General features: G+C 40.7%; 2 protein-coding genes across 5 annotated transcripts in view; both read left to right on the top strand.

Moving 5' to 3' along the window:
* Positions 1-73: 73 nt before the first annotated feature.
* Positions 74-10,119, top strand: hook3 (hook microtubule-tethering protein 3). 4 transcript variants are annotated; one of them, XM_068652863.1, is made up of 25 exons: positions 74-390; positions 2,242-2,327; positions 2,421-2,493; positions 2,607-2,657; positions 2,745-2,877; positions 2,951-3,018; positions 3,123-3,185; positions 3,376-3,459; positions 3,761-3,823; positions 4,052-4,215; positions 4,288-4,428; positions 4,541-4,628; positions 4,726-4,839; positions 4,917-5,027; positions 5,114-5,198; positions 5,264-5,333; positions 5,403-5,543; positions 5,640-5,727; positions 5,812-5,846; positions 5,919-6,001; positions 6,078-6,178; positions 6,255-6,359; positions 6,443-6,514; positions 6,842-6,978; positions 7,102-10,119. In XM_068652863.1, the coding sequence occupies exons 1-25, from the start codon at positions 334-336 to the stop codon at positions 7,112-7,114; spliced, it is 2,226 nt and encodes a 741-aa protein (XP_068508964.1). In that variant the 5' UTR covers positions 74-333; the 3' UTR covers positions 7,115-10,119. The 4 variants fall into 4 exon arrangements, with proteins under 4 accessions (XP_068508964.1, XP_049594893.1, XP_049594894.1 ...); XM_049738936.2 differs by having other exon boundaries at positions 77-390; positions 7,887-10,119; XM_049738937.2 differs by lacking the exon at positions 3,761-3,823 and having other exon boundaries at positions 87-390; positions 7,887-10,119.
* A 139-nt stretch (positions 10,120-10,258) lies between these two features.
* trabd2a (TraB domain containing 2A) overlaps positions 10,259-24,153 on the top strand; it is a 33,152-nt gene continuing 19,257 nt past the window's right edge. The window contains exons 1-2 of the mRNA XM_068652864.1: positions 10,259-17,136; positions 18,510-19,070. Coding sequence (XP_068508965.1) covers positions 17,026-17,136; positions 18,510-19,070 — 672 coding nt within the window. The 5' untranslated portion in view covers positions 10,259-17,025. The remainder of the gene's footprint in view (positions 17,137-18,509; positions 19,071-24,153) is intronic.

Consider the following 24,153-nt stretch of genomic DNA (forward strand, 5'->3'; position numbering starts at 1 on the left):
GTTGCTCACTGGGTGTGGGAAACACAATTATGCAACAAGACAGAAGATAGTAATGCAAATGGTTAGGTCACTTAAAAGGAATTATTCAATATTTTTTTATGCTGTGTAAACAGAAGAAAAATGTCAAATATGTGCCTTAGATAAATGAAGGATGGTTTCTAGTACAATCGATACAGTCCAGTCAAGTTCTCGACTCCGCCCAACCAGCCCGCCTCAGGCAGACGCCGGTGTCGGATTGTGAGACACCCAGAGAGCGAGAGACCTCGGGAGCTAGCGTCTGAGGTCGCTAATAACTTTAGGCTTTAGTCATTATATATCTTACTTTTATTTACAATGTCTACATCAGGGCCCTTGGATCGAGTGGAACTCTGTGAAAGCCTTTTAACATGGGTAAGTCATCGACCATAACATCCGGTATTATTTTTCCCCCCTCCGGCGCTAGCTAGCAAGCTAGCATACGAGGCTAATGTTAGCTTGTGAGCTAACAGCGGTACCGAGGAAAAATGACACGAGCTCACGTCGCTTACGTATACAGGCCAGCTGTTGGCTGCCTTAGCTGCTGATGTGTTGCTTGCTAATCGCTTACGAGCTGTCTTTTCTAGAAAATATTGATCATTTAGGGCAAGCGATTATTTGGTAATGTTCTTAATGGATGACACTTTGGTGACAGGCAGGTCAAGAGGTTCAAAAAATACATTGGAAAGTCTTTTTGTCTTCGATCCTAGGACGGTCCACCCTTTTTTTTTTTTGTCTTTCGTTCACATTCTGACTTGGTCATGGAAATGTTGCAGAAAAAAAAAAAGCATCTTTAAAAGAGCTATCGACTATGATCATGTTTACATGACTGACACATTACAACGTCATGTCAACAGAGTGGCAAAATGTCATGTTTGGAATAAAACACTGTCTGCATTGTCTGCAGTTTACAGTCAAAATATGCATGGTGTTAAAATAGAGCTTTGTCGCTTCATTGTGCTGCTTTAGAATCAAGCTGCCATGTTACAATAGAGTAAATCACATTTACCGTGAAATCTCCACAATGTGATTTAATTTGTATATTAAATTTGTATGTTGAACAGCAATAAACATGCTTAAACTTGACTTATCCAGTTTAACTGTTCCACCTGAGCGAATAGACCACACAAAGTGAAAAAACAACCAACAAAGGATGCTGTAAATGTAAATAGCACGCTAAGCTATACTAAAATGCCAATGTCAGAGCAGTGAATTAAATTTTTCACAACATAGTGTGCATATTCCGGTGTTGAAGTGGGAAATACTTTTGTGGTCAAATATGTGACATATTTCACACATGCTCAACTCTGACTTGCTTTTGCATCTTATAGATGTGTTGAATATTTTGGTTCACTCAAGTAGTTGCAAGTCAAATATAAAAAAAATAACTCTCATCACCAATTTTTTGGAAAAAATAGAAACTACAACAACCTGGGCTGCGCTAAAAACGTCACAAATATATTGCAAATGAATTACATTTCTATTCCAAAACTGAACAGACTTAACACTCATTAAGTAGCTTACTTTTGTTCCATGACCCCCTTTTAAGCGCCTCTGGTGACAACCCCCCAATTTTGACCTCTTTTTAGCAAGTTGCTACTTGCATTAGCATGGCCTTGTGTGTCTTGTTGCCTGGGATTTAGATGGTTAAAAAAAGGGGGGATCTATTACATCAACACAGCTCCAAAATAAATGTTGCCATCATGCAAGCGGGATATTATATGGTGACGTTCGTGATTTCCCTGGTAAACGGTGTTATGTAATAAAGGGGTGTTGTTTGGGTTTTGTGTGCTGGCCGCGGGCCAGCGGGCAGTCTTGAGATATTTGTCTGCCAGATACAGATCCTCTCAGATCCGCTCTTTCAGTCTTTTTTGGATTAGTTGAGCCTTTTTCAATTCAGGAAATTAATTCTTTGGAAGAAAAAAAATAGATGTCATGGTCTTTTGAGCTCTGTTATTAAAAATATAAGGAAATTGATCCATGGGTAGGGATTTAGTCTTGTCCTTTGCTGTCAAATTTCCAACATTCCTGTTCTCCATTTCAGTCACGTGGACTGTTGGCATGTGGACTTGTCATTCTGGGCAACAGCCTTAAGTCGAACTCCAGATGATAGACTGCACCGGGCGCATAATTGAAATAGTTTTCAAGTTGGCTTTAGACATGCTGTTTATTTTACGTTGTTATCACACGCACAATCATGATCTAATAATTATTTTGTTGGTTTAGGTTCAAACTTTCGGGGTCGAGGCTCAATGCAAGACTGTGGAGGACATGACGAGCGGCGTCGCTATGGCGCAGGCTCTCCAGAAAATGTAAGTGGAGAATTAGAAGTGTTACATTTTAGGAATGTCAACTGGTCTTAATATTCTGCGACTGGAATTTGATTTTCCGTGTTGATTCCGTAGAGACGAAGTGTATTTCAATGACTCATGGATTAGTCGAATCAAGCCAGATGTGGGTGACAACTGGAGGTTAAAGGTGAGGATAAATTTCAGTCTATAATGATTCACATTTTTGATCCACTCAGTCATAATTATTGCGTATTAGCATTCATTCAAATCATAACTTTTGGCTGAAACTTTTTTTTCCAGGTCAGCAATCTAAAGAAAATTCTCAAAGGTATTCTCGATTATAACCAGGAGGTAAGATGGATGGACTATTTTTTTTTTTTTAAAGTGTTCAAAGTTGATTTAAAATTGGCAATATGTAATCTGCCCCTCCCTTTCAAGATTCTGGGCCAGCACATAAACGACTTCACGCTACCCGACGTCACCCTCATCGGAGAACACTCCGACCCGGCAGAACTCGGGAGGATGCTTCAACTCATTCTGGGATGTGCTGTCAACTGTGAACAGAAGCAAGGTGAGCGTCCAAAGTCCAACACAAGATTTGTGTGCTCCAACTTATCTCACCATTTTATTTTCTTCCTCTCTAGAGTATATCCAATCCATCATGATGATGGAGGAATCAGTCCAGCATGTGGTCATGACAGCCATCCAAGAGGTAGATCATTTTGTGGAATTGGGAAGATGTTCCGGTCAAGATTGAATGGAATTTAGACATTCAGACTTTCAACCTTTTTTTTTTTTTTTTTGCCTTTCCATCAGCTGATGAGTAAAGAGACTCCCGTGACAGGAGGAAACGACTCCTACGTGGATCTCGACAGACAGGTACGCATATTCATGAGATGTAAATTTGTTATTTAGTGGGATAAATTGACTAATCACTTTTTTTTTTTTTTTTAAATGATCAGTGCCACATGATCTGTAGACTTTACCAATTCTTAACCAGTGTTAACTCTTGGTGGAATAAAAATATATATATATATATTATTTATTATTATTTTTTATGCATTTTTAGTTAAAAAAGTCTGTTGAGGAGCTCAATGAAGCTTTGGCCACAAAGGAGGAGATTTCCCAGAGGTGTCGTGAGCTTGATATGCAGGTTGGTTTCATGTCATCCTCATCCTTTTTGTTTTTTTTTTTGTTTAAAAAGTCAATTTATGAGCCTTTTCAAATCTACCACTAAATTAAGTATGTTTTATTTCCTGATTATATTGCGTAATCATTAAATTTTGACTTGCTTGCTTCGCAATATTTCATTATTTATTTATTTATTTTGCATGGATGCATTCATTTCCTGCCAACTCCATAATTGAGCCGTGGTTTAAAGGATTATCTAATCTCCTGTTCTGTTCCGTTTGTTTTTGTGGCTATTTTAATATCATTTGTGCCTTGCTTCCAAGGCCCTCCATATTCAAGAGGAGCGCGATAGACTGAGGTTAGACTTTAATGAGCTAGACGAGAGGGTAAATTCAAACTTTATTTCTTCCACTCATTCTGTGTGGTGTGACTAATAAGAGTCATGTCGATTTTTATGTTTTTATTCCCCGCCTTCAGTTTGTTTGCCTCAATTGACCCGCTTTGCTGAGGATTTGCGTGTGTTTGCTTTGTTAGCAGAACTGATATTTGAGGTGTCATCTCCAGATACGTGAGATGGTCTTGAAATAAATATCTCCCACGCATTCAACTTTCAGGTGGCAGCCCTACAGGAGGAAAAGAGTAGCTTGCTAGCGGAAAACCAACTTTTAATGGAGAGACTCAACCAGTCGGACTCCATCGAGGATATCAACAGCCCGGCTGGCCGCAGACACCTCCAGCTGCAGACGCAAATGGAGCAGCTCCAGGAAGAAACATTCAGGTGTGGATCGAACGCTAAGGTTAGCCGTCTTCGGAATCAGTTGGGATATTTTTCATTGTCGTCACTTTCCAGGTTGGAAGCATCGAAAGACGACTACCGGATCCGTTGCGAGGAGCTTGAAAAAGAACTTTTGGAGGTGAGGTCGCAGAATGAAGAGCTCACATCTCTGGCTGATGAAGCCCAGTCGCTGAAGGATGAGATGGATGTTCTCAGGTAAGCAACTTCTGTCTACCACATCTCATTTTTTCAAAATCCAGGGTGTGTAGACTTTTTATACCCAAGGCGAAGGGAAACAAGCCAGATGTTTTTTTTCTTTTTTCTCCAGGCATTCATCAGACAAAGTGTCAAAGCTTGAGGGCACAGTAGAACACTACAAGAAGAAACTTGAGGACATGGGACTCCTCAGGAGACAGGTGCCGCTTACAAACATCCAAACCAGTTCTCCCAATTTTATTGTCCTCCGTTATCGGCCATGTTGTATCAGCAACATTTTTGTTTCTATTTTTGCAGAGTAAGCTTCTGGAGGAAAAGAACACAGTGTTAATGCAGACCAACATCAGTTTAGAAGAAGAGCTCCGAAAGGCTAATGCTACCAAGGGCCAGTTGGAGACTTATAAGAGACAGGTAAGTTCAAAAGGTCACATAACGTTGCTTGCGTTGCTGTAATGGTCATCGTCGATTCTTCAATCCGCTCTGCACAGGTGGTGGAACTTCAAAACAGACTGTCGGAAGAATCGAAAAAGGCCGACAAGATGGAGTTTGAGTACAAACGTGTCAAAGAGAAAGTGGACTCTTTACAGAAAGAAAAAGATGTATGTGCATAGATAAGTTATTTATTCATTTTTTTATGCTATGTACAGAATTGTGGGATTTTATGGATTTTTTTTTTCTTATGCAGCGTATGCGAACGGAGCGAGACTCTTTGAAGGAGACCATTGAGGAGCTGCATTGTGTCCAAGCTCAAGAGGGTCAGCTAACGGCAGGTAAAAGCAAAAACAAAATTGGCTAAATTTGACCTAGAGTTACAAGAACATCATTTGTGCTCTAGGTCTTCTCCCACTCGCCAGCGCCGACGGTTCAGATTCTTTGGCAGCCGAGATCACAACGCCAGAAATTCGGTATGTTCGGCGCTATCAAAAAATATTGCTTCTTAACTAAATCCCTTTTTTTTAATTTTTGTTGCGCAGAGAGCATTTGATTCGCCTTCAGCACGAGAACAAAATGCTGAAGCTGGCTCAAGAGGGCTCGGATAACGAGAAGATTGCGCTTTTACAAAGTCTGCTGGAAGACTCCAATAGAAGGAAAAATGAGCTGGAGACCGAAAACAGGTCAGTGTATTTTAATCTTGCCAGGCTGTCAACTCCGTTTTGTCTTCCAAACAATGTTGTCCAACCGGTCGGTGTCTGCGCTTTACATGTTTGTAGGTTAACCAACCAGCGTCTGATGGAGGAACAGAGTCAGATAGAAGAGCTCCAGAAGAACCTCCAAGAACAAGGCTCCAAAGCAGATGATGTACGTAATGAAACGTGGATTTTAAGAGACTCCCAATTTTCAACTTCAGTTTGTGTTCAACCATATTTCTCTTTCACGTTTCAGTCTTCCATTATGAAGAAGAAATACGCCGAGCACATGTAAGTACATTGTGTTCATCTATGACCGTGCATCTTTAAAAAAAATAAAAATTATTTCTTCCGTCTCACCAGGGAGAAGCTTCAAGAAGTGAACAACGAGTTACTGAAGAAAAATGCCTTCATTGATGAGATGGAGCCCAAATACGCCGCCAGCTGTGAGTTTACGCTCGAGTGCTCCGTAACTTGCTGTCGTCTTTGAATCTGGTTGATCACTCGGCTCTCTTTTGTTAGCTCAACGAGTGGATGAACTGGAGGAGGCCTTGAAAAAGAAAGATGATGAGATGAAGCAAATGGAGGAGCGGTATAAGAAATATTTGGAGAAAGCCAAGAGCGTGAGGGCATATTTAGATTTTTAAACGTCCTTATTAACAGGAGAACATCCCTGACTTGTTCCATTTGGGTTCTCAGGTCATTCGCACTCTAGATCCTAAACAGAACCAGGGCTCAGGTCCAGAAGTTCAGGCCTTGAAAAACCAGCTGCAGGAGAAAGAACGGATGCTGCACTCGTTGGAGGTCATTTGGCTCGCAAATAAGAACCAAAGATAAACTCTTGGTGTGATTCTCTTCTGATTATGTCTTTTTTTTTTCTTCAACAGAAAGAAATGGATAAAACAAAAAGCCAGAGGGATTATGAGGAGAAACTAATTGTGTCGGCCTGGTATAATATGGTAAGAGTGACGTCAATAGTTTTTGAAATTACTCCAAAACACACACAGACATTTAATGGACCATTTAATTCTCACAAAAAATAACAGGATTAATTATTTCAGGGCAAACCCGCCATAGACATAACATGGACAGAGTCCACCGCTAGGTGGCAGTATTGCTAAGAGCTGATCTTAAATCAACACTAATGTATTTTTCCTCCCTCTCCAATTCTTCACCATTAGTCGGCCGGTAATAATCGACTCCTGCTGCGGCGTCTGTTTTTAAACAAGATAAATTTAAAGTCAATTGCCCTGTTAAATACTCATCTTTTTTATTTATTTTCCCAGGGAATGACTTTCCAGAAAAAGGCGGCCGAAGATAGATTGGCCAACACCGGCTCGAGTCAGTCTTTCCTGGCCCGCCAGAGGCAAGCCACCAGTTCCCGGCGCAGCTACCCAGGCCACGTCCAGCCGGCTACCGCGAGGTAGAAAGGCAGACAAAAAAGTTCCAGCAGCAAAACTACTTTACACAAAACCCTGAACTGTTCATTTCAAATTCTGCCTGTTGATTTTCATTTTGTTTTTTCTTCACCCTTCTTCCCGATTAGATCCGTCAGGTAGAGATGCCAGGCAAGACTGCCCCAAAAACTTTTCGCCGCTTTTATTCCCGGCTAAACTTATTTTTTTTTCCCTCTGAGTCAAGTGATGGCAGAGCACACACGAGACGAGCATTATTTTATCATCACGCATTGCTCAACACTTAACCTCAACATGCAGTAGTCATGCACAATTCTAACTATATCAGTCTTAAAAGTTTTTTGTTTTTCATCTTTTATTTCGAAACGGGTAACAAATGTTGCTGAAATAATTTCAGTAGGTGCAACTTCACCAGCGTATACTTTGTTTTCTCATCAAACATTTTAGTGCCATAATAGAAAAGTAAACACACAATAGAACAGCTGCATCTCCTGGAAGTGGAAATTGAAGAAAGGATTGAGTGGGGCACCGCTTTAATTTTTTTTTTTTGGGTCAAGACTTTCATCTTAGACAACTTTCATGACTCACAAACCCCTATTTTGAAACCATTTTTGGGTTTTAGACTTTCAAAAATTAACCCTGTTAATTGTTCATGATAAGAGATGTGATGTGGGGATATTTTTTAATTTTAACAATAGCCAAGAAATATTCATTTGTGGCCACAAAAAAGGGAAAATGTGCGCACTAAATACTAATTTGTGGCCATAAATTAACCATATTTCACCCCCCCTCCCCATATCACATCTGGGGAACATTAAGTCACCCGCTTTTAAAATCCAGGCCAAAATTCGCTGCTAACATTCCCTCCTATCTGACTGTTATCTCCTGTTCTCCTCCCTCCCCCCCCCCCTAACAGCAATATCCCAGCATGATCGGCGCAGCAGTGACCCCGGCCCGATACGGCCCGGCCCGTCCGTGCTGGCGAAACCCCGAGGCGCACGATGCATGCAATACCTGCCTGCCGACACTTTGCATGACTTTGCATTGACTGTGAGTTAACCCGGCATACGGCAACAGCAGCATGAGCACTAACAAGCCCTCTGCAGCATTGCAATCCTCTGTCGCGCCACTAGGGAGAGCTGTGGGAAAAGAAAACACTTCATTTATTCATCTTTTGTATTCCTCTTCCCTGTTGCTTTCTTGCTCTTCATGGACATGCCTGCTTTGTGTTTCCAAACGGCATCAAGCCTGTTTTAGCACAGTGACATCTATCTGGAATACCTCAACAGCATTTTTCCACATATTCAGTAGTGAATTGATTTCAGTATTTGAGAGGGAAGGAAAAAAACAGGACAAAAAAAATTACCTTTTATATCGAAATTTTTCCTCTCCCATTTTGGACACTTTGTCATTGTAAAAAAAAAAAAAAATCGAAGAAAGACTTTACCTATCCTTTAAAATGTGACCCGAGGACATGCTAGCTGGGCTTTTACCTCAACTTTTAGCAACTAGGCGTAGGATGGGAAGATGTTTGTATACAACACAAAAAAAAAAATCACAAATCCACTTTTAAGTATTTTTCTAAGCTCCAACATGTCTGATGGGTTTGTATTTTGTGACGTCATGTCGATTTGATACATTTGATGTATATAGCGTACTTGAACATAAAGCAGGCGCGTCCTTTTGCGTGGTGCCGTATACATCCAAAGAAGAACCAGTATTGAGCCAAAAGTAAGTATTCACACATGTCAAGCATCTGTGGAAAGAAAACTACATTAACTTATTAATGTGGAGTTTCTATTGAAAGGCCAAGTAGATGAAAAATCCCTCAAAAATCAATAATTGCGTGCAAGTCATGAGAAAATAATCATAGGTCAACTTTATCATGCAGTTTCATATTGTACATTTATTTTCTGTAGCTTCTTATTGCATATTTATATTTTAACTGCAAGGCTTAGGAGGTCAATTTATTTAAAATGGTGGCGCATCTTACAGGCATGAATGCAAGAGATGGTTCGATCCGCCAGTTTAGTGCCTTTGTTACCGGTGCGCTCATTTTGAAGGCTGACTTTTAAATATCTTTTTTTTTTTTTTGGTGTCGTTTTGAAAAGACAAACGATGGGAAATCAACTGCCTCCGTTTTCATAGTTGCTTCTAAACAAGTTGATGAGGGCTTGTCTTTCTTGTCATGTGTAACGATTTATCTTATGCAGTGCATTTTTTTTAATTCTTATTTATTCTTTTGTGTCTTGCGCAGAAGTGTTAGTATTATGTTCCCACCTTAACGATTTATATAAAATAATTATCTAATACAAACAACAAGGAAGTGACACAAAACTTAAAAGTCAGACCGGTGAACGGCGTGTTGCTTTTTATTTCTTTACAGGCACAACACAGTTTCAGGATTGTTCGAACTCGTAAAAAGCACATTTTGAAACCTCAAATTACCTTTTATTGGATTAACTCTCATACTACAAATCAAAATTAATTACTGGTCATTTGCAGTCAATAGGAAATTAATTTAAAAAGTGTAGCGGAGCTGCCAAAGTTGAAATGACCCTTTATGATGTGACCTGAAAAACATTTTGCCTTTGTAAAATAAAATAAAACTCACCTTGAGGACAGGACGTGATAGTCGGCACTTCGGATTGGCTTTAATCGAATGACACAGAGGAAGGAAGTTACCCGATGCAACTTGATCTGATCAATTTATTTGGCAGACCAAACTGTAATGGAGGCCATTTTCGGTGCTTGACAATCCAATTATTCCGTTTCATTTAGCCGTGGCGCTCACGTAGTATCAAAGGGTAAAATAATCGAGTGAGCATTTACATGTTACCCGACTGCAAATGGTAAAATGTTCTCGTACTCTGTCAGACTGTAGAATATCATGCAGTGTTTATACTTTTTTTTTTTTTTTTGTTACTCATCTGGACAATGAAGTTGCAACTAACTATCCATTTGCCAAGTTTTTTATTGCTTGTATCCAACCCCCACTATGTATATAGTCGCATTTTGCAACTGCAGTTACGAGGGGGGGCCTTTTAGGGACGGTGATCAAAGTGGTTAAGATGGAGATCTGATAACGTGCTTCCGACACTGTAAACTTTGGAGACGACGTTGTAAATAAAGCTTATATTCAAATAGAATTGTCTGCTTTGGGTTTTATCAGGAACTGGATGCCGGGTTTCATGACTTGGTAGCTTATCCTGTCCGTTCGTGAGAATGAATCCTGGATTCGCTTTCGGTCGGTCGGCAGAGATTCAAACTGTCTCTGGGTGTGTCGTCTTGGCGCGTCAAAGCGGCAGGCCAAAGTCAATAAAAGACACACTCTACTGGATTTTCACATATCCATCCAAAACAAATTGAAAAAAAAAAATTCAACCAACCTCACTTTTATTTTTGTCTACCTGCATCAAACGATACAAAATACATTCACATATTGCGATATCCAAGTTCAACAAAACAAATGAGTGCATTCATTTATAGATTTACTCAAATCTTTTATTTTCCGTGACCAAAGGATTACATGGATGTTCCCCGAGCTGTAAGTGTTAAGGGTCCAAAAGTTGTCGGTAACATCCTACCGCACTGACTAACCGAAGTACCAAAAGGGCCAAATTATGTACTTCGATTTTTGCAAACGCTTATTGTGCATCACACCTCAATTACAGCAATTACAATCGCAAAGTCAAGATGAAATACGAGCATTGACATAAAAATGTGGCCGTATATATTTGAAAAAAGAAACCGAGAGCGCTTTTAACCCTGGTGGTAACGAGAATGAACAGTTATTCAAAAGTTCTATTTTATTTGCGTGAGTCGGTCCAAAAAAATGCGGTTTGTTCAAAAACTCCCTGAAACGCTTTCGCACATATCTGTCACATGCAGCTGCCGGAAAGATAAATGTAGTGTGTATTTGAAAAGATGATGCCCTGTATAGTTAGCATAAAAGCTAACCGTTAGCAAATAAGCTAACTTAGCTATGTTCTTTTTGGAGCTGCAAATTCATGATGTTTTTGGAATTTAAAAAAAATAGAAATATGTTACAGTTCATATAGTTTCATCATATCTAACATTTTGTTTTACAATTAAAGGCAAATATTACAAATTTAATATCAAGTAATGCATAAACTGATTCTTTCCGCCATACAAAAAAAAGACCTTACAGACTGCGGTAGTCTAACCCCTCATCTTTTTACACTTTGTCTCAGTTCCAAACGCCTTTAGGCCACAGAGAATCATCGTATTCATCAGATGATGACAAAAATGACAGTAAGAGACAATTATTGAGCGCATGAAGACACCACAGGCAGACAAGGACAAATATAAATATAGTGACGAGAAACCGCTGCCACGTTTCCTCAAAGGCATTCATTTTTCTAGCGGCTACTGGAAGTACCACAAAAGTCTGTGTGTTCCATTATCACTCGCAGCGAAACACGTGCTCAGATTCCTTAGAAGAGACAAAAGTATTGGGACATTTTTCTAACAGCGTCTACCTTTCTGTATGATTTATTTCGGTTAATTCATCCAGAAGAATATTTGTGTGGGTTTTGTTTTATGCACGTGACTTCAGTTGGAACCGAAACAGCCCTTTCCTAAACTCTTCCCACAATGTTGGAAGTTAGGTCGCCAATTTTCTGGGAATTTTTTAAAAAGTGGAAACCTGCCATATGAATAACTTTCACAGTCATTAACATGTCTAAGCAAGTTTTGGGGAGGGTGAAGGTAAATCTGAAAATGATCTTGTTGCACAATCGTATTTTCTGCTATTTCAGCACCTTCCTATCTTGCCCTGGAATGCTTCACTGTCATATTTTGGTTATATTACACCTCGTATGCAAATGATCTCGTCCGTGAACTCGCTGACTTAAACGAAAACATCTGATGAGAGATAAATGGAGGGAGAATTGTTTGTCTTGTGAAAGAAACCACATCAGACAATTGAAAGCATTTAATTAAATTCAATTTTCTGCTTTTAATTGTTTGAGACAGGTGGAACAAAAGCAGGCAGGCAAAAACAAGTCGACAAAAACATCAGACTGAGAGATTCGGTGGTAGCTCAATTCGAAATTAAAAACTAACTTGATAAATAAACCTTGATGAACAAAACTAATTAGAATCGTAAACACTGCGAAATCCACCGTGACACTTTTGACCACCCTAACACATAACATAACCGAAAACTGTCACTCCCGCAATCTCAGTTTTGATATTCCAAGCAAAACTTACCATCCATGCCAGATGTTCTTGTTTTTCCAACACTCCTCTTTCCAAATATCAAAGTAATTACCGAAACATTCCGCCGAGGAGAAAATCAGCCTTCTATTATTTCTACGCAACTTTGGCCGCCAACGTGGCCTTGGTGTCGTGATAACACAATGCTCTCATTGACACGTACAATCAAGACACTCCCAGAAATGATGTTTCAGCACTTTGCTTTTGACATATTTGATCGTACAAAGCGTTCCCTCCAACACAAACACTTGGACCGCTGCTCGCGATCGTTTTTTTGGCGCCGCTTCACAGAATCGCAGGTGAAGGAAACTTAAACCTCGCGCCTGGCCTGTTGACACAGTCAAGCGGAAGACGGGCGTTCTTCTTAGGATTCCATTCAACTCCGAGAGGCCAAGCGGGAAGACGTGACTGACAACCGCTCGGGTCGAGATGTTTGTTTCGAGACAAGAATCCCTTTCATTTTTTTGCGCTCCCCGTCCTGCCTGCTGTTTAAACACATCGAGTCAAGGTGTTGATAGGATATGATGGGCCGGCAAGAAAACAGCAACAGGATTTTTTTTCCCTAAAATTGGCCATGTTCGCATCCTTCGGGTCAACGATAAGTAGGCCATTAAAACCGCGAGGAACATAAAGATAATCATTCAGGCTACCTTTTGCCATCTTGAACCTCAAAGGTTTTATCTATAGCTTGATGAATGTTTAGTTTAGACATTGGCACAATAATCATCTTTGATTGGCGGGATGGGGGGGTGATTTTTTTTTTAGGCCCAATCTGGATGCAAGTACTTTGAAAGTCATCTGGGCTGAATTCCGCGAGATGTAGCTCAAGATGTCACAAAGCAGGCAATCATCTTTGGAGACAGGCGGGATTGATTGGGTTGATATTAGTTGTAATTGACTCCAGCCTTTTCAAAACGGGATTAATAAAACACATACAAGATGAAAGATGGGGGATTTTGAGAAGAATTAGGACCGTCGTTTTATTTGCAGGTGGTTCATCGGGAATGCAGAGCATGAGGACAGTCTCTAAAGTCACATTATTGCATCCCCCCCCCCAAAAAAAAAAGTCGTACCATAGAAAGGGAAGCCATGTCAAATTGAGAGTGACGTGTTTTTAATACGAAATAAACCACATGAAACAAACTCGATTGTATTCTGTTGATTGTTTGCGGCAGGTGGAACAAAGGCTGGCAAGCAAAACAATTCCAAATCCAAACCAGAAGGAACACCATGAAGATAAGAAGAAATTTTTTTGGAGGATCCACAAAAAATGTTTTGTAGCAATTAGCAAATCAAAAACATCCTTCAACACTGTCTTCACAGGTAACAAGTCCAAAAAAGAAAAAAAAAATCTGAATTTTGTCTGATTCAGATTTAAGCATTACGGTAATTTTAAATGCCAAGTTTAACCAACAAAAACTTTTTTGTTGCTCCTCCATAGCCGGATTGTTTGAGAGACTTTTGTCATTACGATTGGAATCTTTTCAATTAAAGATCTCTGGCCAACTCTTCGTATATAACGTGATCTATTCCGATTTGCGGCTCAACTTTTTTTTTCCCCATTCCACATAAGTGGTTCAACTCATGTCGCGGTTGTCGTCTCACCATCTGGTCATCTTCATTTTTAGAGTGGTTTTAAGTGTTTTTTTCTTGGACAGGGCTATTTCCTGAAATGACTCCATCTTGACAGACATAGGAACCAATTCGGACCAACCACAGAGACGAAACACGACTTAGTCCGACGACCAAGGTTGACGAGAAACTTTCAAATCCGGAATCTCTTTGACAAAACTGAATCAACATGTTATTAATATTAGCACAGTGACAATCTGTCTGGCAGACAAAGGCAGGAATTTGCAAAATGTTTTTTTGAGAACGACAACAAAACATGGGGTGAAGGCGGTCGTCATGTTAGTCTTGCTCTGATTAACTCCATCAGACTTAAGATCAAACCATTCGTGTACGTGGCATATGTGTCAGACCGCAAAGCCATGAACGTGTTGGCTTCCCGTAAATGTTTTTATACGTTGAACACCACGTTGGCTTTGATTCCGTGACTAACACTTTGGTCACTAACCACTTCCATCGCAGCTGACTCTGAAACGTCGGGATTATGGTTCTAAATGTCACTTTGGGTTTTTGAATCAAAAAAGATTCTTTTGGTAGGATGGAAGCCAAGTCAGGACATCCCATCGTCTCTACTCTCAAAATCTCCCGTCCCAATTTGTGGAGATACGGGATTATCCCAAAAATATATTTCCTATTAAATATATGAATCACTTTTGTTCTAAGACTAATCTAATGATGATCATTGTAACTCAATTTATCTTTAGGATTTTTTCGATTGCGCGGAATCGATTGAAACAATCGAACCGAAATCGACTTCTACCAGTTTTTATTTCCGCAGGACACACAGATGTGATTTAAACGCTGCCAAAAAAAAAAATCCCCAAATGCTTGTATTCATCTTGTAATTTCCAAATATGCACCTTGGCGTCCAAAACTATCCAGAGGCAATTCACCGTCCTCCCAAAACTAATCTGATACCTTTGTACAACAACCGGGGGACCTCTTGATTTCAAATTCGTGGTATTCCGGGGCTCCTACGTGGAGGAAATCAGTCTCACTTCTAAGCAACCGCACGCACTCACCCTACGTCTTTTCAATCAGAGTTTAATGCACTGTGAAAGAAGCGGGACACGGTCGATATAACTAACCATCCGAAATGGACTGACTCATAAGATTTGGAGTTGTTGTTACTGGAAGAGACGACTTCTCCTCCTCGCTAAAGTCACGTCCTCATGTGGTCACTTGTGAGGATCATAAAAAGAAAAACAAGGAATGTGGAAACGGGAGGACGTGCGGACGTGCCAACGGTGTAATCGAGAGATTGGAATCTAAGATTTCGCCCACAGAAACGCAAACGGTATTTGTTCTTTTTTTTTTTAGGTCACTCTGCTTTGGGTTCAGTCAATCGGGAAATTTATCGGGAAATTTATGTTCAAATCCTGCAGGGCTCACCTGGGACTGACGGGATCAAATAAGTCCACCGTCCCGGCCCGTATAAAACAAAACGTGGTCATTTCCATATTCTGCACACCTTTTGAAGATATTTGCGCTGGATTCCTCAGAAGATCGTTTTGATCTTTGCTTAGGACAATCACTTTAATGTGGAAATGCACAGATGGTCAGGATTGACAATATCCTAAAGGCTAAGGTGGACTTTGAACGCATTCGCTTTTATTCAACCAAAGACTTTGGCGGTAGATTTTCAGGTGAATGATAAGTTCAATCACACATTTGATATCTTTGTGGTATTTTTTTATCTTTTGTCTTAATAATACAGCTGTTCCATATGCTTTCAATCCAAAGTGACATTTTGTCTGATGTGATCACTCACTAATTAAGCATAAAACCTAAGGTAAGAAAACATCACTTGCGTTATATAAGTCTCCACAAGGGGGCGCTTTAAGCGGACTTGGATTTAAGAATCCAATTGATTTGTGATGATACAGTCAAATTTGATGGAGAAAGATAATAAAAGTGACTTTATACACAATATTTAAAAGCTCCTTAGACTTTAGGAACCCCACTAATGTTCACAATAGATGTTTTTGTCATTCACTCACACATGACAACATGATGGATGCGAATGTCCCCCTTGGAACAGTTGTGCTTTAACCAAAGCTTATGTTCTACCTCTTAAAAAAAAAAAAAAAAAACCTCAAAGCAACTTGAGGGTAATTTTAGGGCCACGTTAGTCATTTGCACCCCTTAAATTCTCATTTTAGCCGTGTCAAGAAGTAGCTCCAATTAGGGTTCAATTGTTTGACATTTTTGGTAATTTAGAGTTGTAAAATGCGTGAGATTATGACAAGGTTAATTTTTTTAATGTATTTATATGGTGATTTTATTTAATTCCCAGCCTCTTTAACTTAATTTGGTTAAAGTCAACAACAACACAACAGATTGCGCATGCAATTGTTCAACTGGGCTAATTAAGTGTCTGCCGCACCTTCATGAATTTGCAGTGCAAAGCGCCTCGTTATTGCGCGTTTTCTCATGTTAATTGCGCTCACTTTATCCGGCATTATGCTAATCAGGTTGCCGCATCTCCACTGGCTCCGCTCGTCTTTGCCTGCAGGCATCCATATACAAATTGCACCCAAAAAAATAACAATTAAAAAGGGGGAAAGTTTCCAGATGACTTTGAAGGCGTCATAAATCTGCTTGCACGCTCACGCTGTCCCGATTATGTTAATCATTAAAATATTCGGGGTCTGAGAACTTTTGTAAGGTTAAAGTAAGGTGAGAGGGAGTGTTGTGTGTGCGTAATGGAAGGGGGGTGGTGGTGAGGGGGGTGCAGACAGACGACACAGGGGGTAGACCCCTGACAGCAGAGATGTTTGTGCGCACACGCAAGTACTCACCGATAATATATACACACACATAGAGATGCAAATAAAAACAGTGAGGTAGAAGTGAAAACTTTTTTTGGGGGGGTTCCTCCACTCACGTCACTTTTCTTATATAGGTTCATTGTGACGCGGCGTGTTTTACGCACCAACTTTGGATCGCCTGCGCAGGAAGAAGAAGAGCAAGGAGGGAGCTCTGACAAACAGACGATGTGATGTGACTCCCCGCGGAAGGGAAAAAGAAAAAGACCACCAGATGACCACCACCGCGCTGCCCGAGTGCGGGCTCAACGCGTAAGCATGTTTTGCGTGGCCGCGTGGAGCCCTGGACGGTCCAACTCACCCATGCCTTCACTGCAATAGTTTGGAATACTTTTTTGGGGAGGGGAGAGAATCACGATGATGCGCGGCACCCGGAGCGCACTGATCCTTTGCTGCCTGGTTGTGTTGGTCCGGGGAGACCCGTGGAGGATCTTACCGGACTCGAGCAACTGTGAGCTCAACAAGAAAGTAAGTCGGATGGACGGGTTGATGGATGGAAGGAGAAAAAAAATAAATAAAAAATTATATATATATATATAGTATTTTTTTCTCTAAATTAAATTTAAAAAAATCTCTAAATTATATATCAGAGGTATTACACTTTAGAATAGAATGGACGACAATATTAAAGCTCACATAATTTGAGTCACTCTAGGAACTTTTGGCTAAAACTGGAAAGCCATCAATTATACAAAGTCTACAATCAGTCCTGGTTTATTATTGCAAGTCAGATCCAGGTCCAAACATGAAGACTGCTAATCCGCAGTCTGATCATGTGACATCATGTGTATTGTTTGTTTGACACTTTGCTCCCAAGTGGCCTGTTAATAAGTCATTATGGCTCTGTTAGCACTCGGGCTAATAAACAGTCTCTTGGGTGAAGTGTCAGACTGCCTCAGTCTTTGGCATGAAATAACTCATCTTGTTACAGGCTTGTTGAAATGAAACTTCAATTGTTGATTGCTTTGTCACAAATTTGTGTTGAGACACAAAACAAGTCAAGTCAAGTCAAGTCAAGTCAAGTCAAGTCAAGTCAAGTCAAGTCAAGTTTATTTGTATAGCCCTAAATCACAAACAGTCTCAAAGGGCTTCACATAGACAAAAATTGACAATTATTCTCAAAGCATCCCCTGATCTTAAGCTCCCAAAAGGGCAAGGAAAAACAAAACAAAAAAAAACAATGGCCTTTAATTTCTTGTGAATATTCTACGAAGACCCTTCAGTAATTTACTCAACACGTCCCGTTTTTCTAGAACGTGGCCAAGTGTTAGACATGGACTGGATTGTCATACATTTATACAAAAGAACTGAACCCAGACCTAAACCCCTTTGTGTACACCGCCAAACATGTTAAGACTTTTGAAGCATGTTGTTAGTGGTTAGCACATCCGCTTTACTCTTCTGAGGTCCCATGTCGGAATCTCAGCTCCCATGTGGAGTTTGCATGTTCTCCCTGTGCTTGTGTGTGTTTTTTTTTCCACAAAATCCCAAAATAAGAATGAGCTGTGTCAGAAAAGTTCCAGGCCTAGCGTCCAAACGAAAAACTAAAATGAGTCTTGTGGCTGTGTCACCATGACATTGTGCCCGTTCAAAATGAGCATCTGACACTTCCTGGTTGACATGAATATAACACATTTAAAAAATATTTATGGAATATTTGGAAAGAAAAAACACATTTTGATGTTTTAATTCTTCTCCTATCACTGATAAGCTATTTTTAGAACAGATCCTTGGGGCTAGCTGGTACCTGCTGGCACCAGTTTAAAAAAAAAAAAAAATCTAATTTGTGTCTTCCTTCATTTATCCCATCCAGAAAAATAACATTTATTTTCTCCCTGCAGCAAACCGACTTAAACTCCTTCTTGTGGACGATCAAACGGGACCCTCCTTCATATTTCTACGGGACAATCCATGTTCCCTACACTCGTGTGTGGGACTTCATCCCCGAGAACTCCAAGCAGGCCTTCCAGGAGAGCAACATCGTCTACTTTGAGCTGGACCTGACCGACCCTTACACCATCTCCGCCTTAACCAGCTGCCAGCTGCTTCCTCAGGGCGAAAACCTGCAGGACGTTCTCCCCAGAGACATCTACCGTCGACTCAAGAGGCACCTCGAGTACGTTAAACTCATGATGCCTTCGTGGATGACGCCGGATCAACGAGGGAAGGGACTCTACGCCGACTACCTCTTCAACGCCATCGCCGGGAACTGGGAGAGGAAACGACCCGTCTGGGTCATGCTGATGGTTAACTCCCTCACTGAGGCGGACATTAAAACCAGAGGGGTGCCGGTTCTGGACTTGTACCTAGCCCAGGAGGCGGAGAGGATGAGGAAGAGGACGGGAGCTGTGGAGAAGGTGGAGGAACAATGTCATCCCCTCAACGGCCTCAATTTCTCCCAGGTGAGCACGAAATTGAAATCGGCCGAACCGTACTGATGAGTTGTGGACCTGCTGGTTATCATTAGTCATTATTCATAAAGTGTGACGCAACAAAAAGTCTTAATGACATGTCTACTTAACTCATTCCCTACCATTGACGACTATAGACGTCAAAAGCCCATCGGGTTGGCGGCGAATGACTTTTAATAGGTGTCACCTGATGCATTGCCGTGCAACATCTGTTTCCACCTCCTTCAAACACAATTGATTCCAAAGACCAAATGCGTGGATTAAACTTCTACAAGAACGACATTTGCTACTTTTAGTGTTAATAATCAGCTGTACAAACTTTCAGCTGCTTTGTTATGACGGAGGAAGAAAAAAAAATGGATCTTAATGGTTGAGGTCTAAAATCACACCAGAAAAAGAGCCACCTTGTTCCCCCCAAACGAGAAGCACACTTGAGGCTCCTTGTCCGCCTGCCTGTCTGTCTGCGCCCTTTGCTGACCCTTCCAGTTTTACAAACATCTCACTAAGGCACGGGTGCCTACAGAGTCATGTTGCCTATTATTGAGGAATTTCAGCTAATGCTCCTCGGGAGCTGAGGGGGATTATACGCAAGCATTTACGCTAACACCCAGAAGCTTTAAGTGATGTTATTTGAAAGCGCCACCTCACGATATAATTCTACAAAACCCACCCAGCGGTTTTTCCAGTTTTCATCCTTGGTGGCAATTTAGCAAAGACATCTCGGACAGGTTTCGGATGCTGAGTTAAGAGCGGCAATGCAAATGTGGCTCTGCTTTTTTGTTCTTTCAAATCCATGTTGACTGTTTTTGGATGGAAGTCCAGAAAAGTATTGTCAGGGATGTCTTCTGGGAGGGATGTTCAGATTTACAATGAGAACAAGAATAGCACTCGGTGGAGCGTAGCCATCCGCCACGGTTGAATTGTTTGTGAGACCGCATTGCGGCGAATGCACTTTCTGAGAGTGTGCGCTCTGGCAAGAGTTTGAGAGACAACAGGAAAAAAGCACAAACTCCGAAATTTCTCATTTGGTTCTTGGATAATGATGTCATTTGAAAACGGAATAGACTGGTGGTTTTCCACCGTTTGGTTCCAGTATGAGCCAAACGCAAAGAGGAAATAATTCCATATTTTATCCAAATTTGCACTTAAATTTAATTGGTAATTTTTTTTTAATGGTTTTCAGCCACGGAAAAAAAAAAATATTACTTGCTGATCCTCAAATTAGATTGTTGGGTCAGACGGTTTACAGGGAAGATTGTTCAGGAGACACGTTCCACATACGTCTTCCTCTTCCTCGACTTTGTTTTCATCAACAATCTCCACAACAATCTCAGGAACTCGTGAAAGAAAGCAGAAGCAGCCAATGACAGCACTTGTGGTTAACATGTGGCGCCTGCGTGATGATCCGTTTTGGAGGAGATGCACTTTCAAGTTCAGGGTAGCTTTGGAAAGATTGTTAGCATTTCAGCTATTTGGATTAGCCGAAGATGATGACGGTTTATTTCTTCACTTAGAAGGGAAGGCATGTTAGCAAATATTTGGCAGGTTGGATTTCCCGGACGGGTCTTCATTACAGTAAAGAAGATGAATAACTGCTACCTAACTTTTTTTTGGTGGAACTCTTAAAATCTGCCGATTTTCAGTGACGCGACATTTTCAGGACATTAAAAACCAGAACAAAAAGTTAAAAAAACAAAATATTTCTAATTGACAGATTTATTCTGTACATGATTGTTTGAAAATTTAAAAAAAATATACGCATGGCCCACCAAACTGAAACCACTTTTATAATAATAATAAATTTTACCACAGGGCGGCCATTTTATCTCGTAATTCAAATAACGGCGTCCATCTTTAACTACCGCATTCTCACCAGTTCGTATTGAGCTAATCTAAATAAAAAATATTTTCGCAGATTATCAGACTAACAAAACTCTCCTCAAAAACAATTCTGAGCCTCTTCACATAAATCTAATCAACAAACTCCAAAAGCCTAATTACATGACTATAAAAATCTCTACCAATAATTGTGTTACGCTAACCCTCAACGCATGGTGATTTGAAACCCCCGTGTAATCACAGCCTTCGTTGCGTTTAAACCCACCAAATCTCCCGAGGAGTAAACAACGAATTCCCGTGCCCCTTAAATAACCTTCCCCGGCTGACAATACTCAAACACAACTTGGCACAACCTTCCACTAGCTAATCAGCGGCGGTTTGATGTACGGCCAGATCCGTCTGACTTCAAGCGTTGGGCTCAATATTTCAATAAACAATCCCGCCACCCCTCCCGGCTCACCTCAGCTCTGCCGTGTATAGTTTAAAAATACCGAAGTCTTCTTTCAAAGCCTTTAATCTCAAATCAACTGTAAGGCTTGTAGATAGAGCGTGACAAGTGAAATTGACTCCGAAAGGAACAATTACTTTCTCTTTTTGTGTGACGGCACCAAAATATGTTCATGATTTTTTAATAGTCTCTAATGTTTTCACGAGAAAATTACATGGAGCGTTAAACCAAACTCGCTCAAAGTGAAAAGCACCCAATGGAATTCGTAAGCGATCATTTTTCTGCTTTTGTTTTGAAAGGTTATCGTTAAGCATTTTGCTTCCCTTTATTTTCTTTCAGGTATCATTCATACAGACACGAGTCTACGTTTTTCATATCGTTCCTTGCCAATTGACATCGGAGAAGCGTTGCAAAGTTGCCACTTGGCAAAGTTAGTCTTTTCCTGACTTCAGTTCAGCGCCAAGTCTTGTCGAAAGTGTCGGTGGTCGTGTTACCAAATCCTTTGATGAAGATAAATGTAGCCCAGTTCGAGACATGACACGAGGATTTTTGTTCCTGTTCCTGTACAGTTGATCCAACCAGAGTCATCTCGACCAGAATGATTCACGTTTTCAAACAACCGACCCAATTTTTTTTATATTGCATCATATTAATGTCCATTTTCGAATCGGTCGGCAACGAGTCCCCATTCAGCGCTCGCTCTTTACACTCCAACAAATGATCCCGTCTTTTCTTAGATCTCTAATCTGTGTAAGCATGACTGCTCTTATTCATGCACTGTGCCCCCTTGTCTTTTGAAGAGCGGCCTCGACCAAACCCATTACACTAAGTGAGCTTGTTGACGACAACAATGGGCGCATGAAGGCTTCCATTCTATGTCCGTGTTGTTGGAAAGCAACGGAACATTCCGCTTCTCACTGGAGCAAACCCGCTAATGAAAGTGTTGTTTCTTTCCTGCCATCACCGAGAGTAATGGTGCATAGCGCCGGGATGAATGCAGGTCTATGAGGACTGTTTGAAGTCTATTCGGTCCATTCATGACGACCAGGGATTGGCACATAGAAAACTGAGATGTGGTCTCGGATTTGAAGAAGAGTCATTAAGGAACCAAGGCGTGACTCCATCTGTGTCTTTAAAAGGCGACATGATGTTACTTGCTCGTCTGTGACTTGAGGTCACGCTTCACATCTTTGGATGTTTCACAAAGTACGGTCTGATGAAATCCAAACAAAACTCAGATTCATAAACCCGAGAGGAATACAAGGTTGGCTGGTTGAAAATAATGCATCATTCACGAATGTAGCGCTGGTGTGACGGAGCAATTGAGATCCCTTCTCTTATTACTTATTTGCCAAGTACAGTGCTAGCTGCGCTAATGTCAACTAGCTTGTCCTGACATTTTGGCTAATAAAATAGCAACCGATAGGACATCTAATTATCTGTGGCATTCCAATTAGGACAAATATCTTTTTGGTTAGTTTGAGGATTAGTTTTAAGACAACAGTAAAGTATTGCAAGGGCAACTTGGTGACCTAGCGGTTAGCATGTTAGCCTCAGATTTCTTCACTTTGGAGTTCAATAAGCATTTCTGGTTCTTCTTCGTGAAGTGTTCACATTTATACTGAAGTGTCAAATCCAGATCTGGAAAGTTAAAAAGTTTCTTTCGCCACAGGTGCTTCTAATCAACTCAGGTAAATGACCTCCGACCAGGTAACTTGTTTACCTTCCGGGTCAGTTGATTAGAATCACCTGTGGCTAAAACCAAACTTTGGTAGTGTCTACTTTCTGGACATGGACTTGACACCTCTGCAGTCAACATTGATTTGGAGTATAATATTCAGGTAAGACAGCAAAATATTTGACTGAGTACCAGAGTGTACTGGAATTTTTTTTTTTGTATCTCCACAATTGCATTCTGACAGAGTGAATTGTCCCTCAGCACGTGAACTCATGCATGTATGCGTCCGGAAGAGCGTGCTGTAGCTCTACAGCGCTGCTGGCATGATGACAGTATCTCACTGTAACACACAGGCAGCCAAACCGATTACATCTCAGCAAAAAAGAATCACATCCTGTTCCAGTCTGTGGCGGCACAATAGACCAGTGGCTCATATTTGCACATGCGGTCGAGAACAAATCCGTTGGAATTTAGGTGGAACGTGACAACTCAGCCAGATCATTGTCTCTGCTTTTGTCATGTTCAATTAGCGACTTTATTTTCAGTGTATCATCTTCATGTGCTGGCAAACTAGCAGCTTAAAATGTTACATCTACTACGCCAGGGGTGTCGAACTCTTTTTTTCACGTAATCATAGCTTCTTTCTGAGGGCCATTATGACTGTCAACCTAAATAAATGTATGAGCACCTAATATTATATACAGTAAAAACTACAAAACAAACTGACAAATAACTCGTTTTCGAATCAGATGAGTAAAAACTGTATCTGGCCCCCGGGGCCTTGTGTTTGACACTTTGTGTACTACGCCATCAATTTTCCTTAATTTAATTTATATCGTCTGTTTCCCAACTGACTTATATCATCTTAAGACATCTACATGAGTCGCATTTACAGTAATGCATCGAAAACATTTCCAAAAACGCGCTACAGTGAACACGTACTGGAAAGAAAATCAGCACTAATCTCAAAGCAAACACCTACCAAGAGTTTGTTCCTTGCTCTATTTCAACACAAACAAACATTTATTGACATAGTATCACGTACAAACTGTATGGATTTCGGCCGTTTGCTTAGCAGAAATGCCAAAATGATGCCAAAGTCAGGGAGG

The sequence above is a fragment of the Syngnathus scovelli genome, chromosome 13, assembly GCF_024217435.2.
Source record: "Syngnathus scovelli strain Florida chromosome 13, RoL_Ssco_1.2, whole genome shotgun sequence".
NCBI lineage: Eukaryota > Metazoa > Chordata > Actinopteri > Syngnathiformes > Syngnathidae > Syngnathus > Syngnathus scovelli.

Bases quoted from the DNA above. Each gene is read 5' to 3' on its own strand.
- hook3 (XM_049738936.2), top strand. From the start codon at position 334: ATGTCTACATCAGGGCCCTTGGATCGAGTGGAACTCTGTGAAAGCCTT. The intron at 4,216-4,287 runs GTGTGGATCGAA...GTCACTTTCCAG, and splicing joins CTCCAGGAAGAAACATTCAG to GTTGGAAGCATCGAAAGACG. The intron at 6,515-6,841 runs GTAAGAGTGACG...TTATTTTCCCAG, and splicing joins TGTCGGCCTGGTATAATATG to GGAATGACTTTCCAGAAAAA.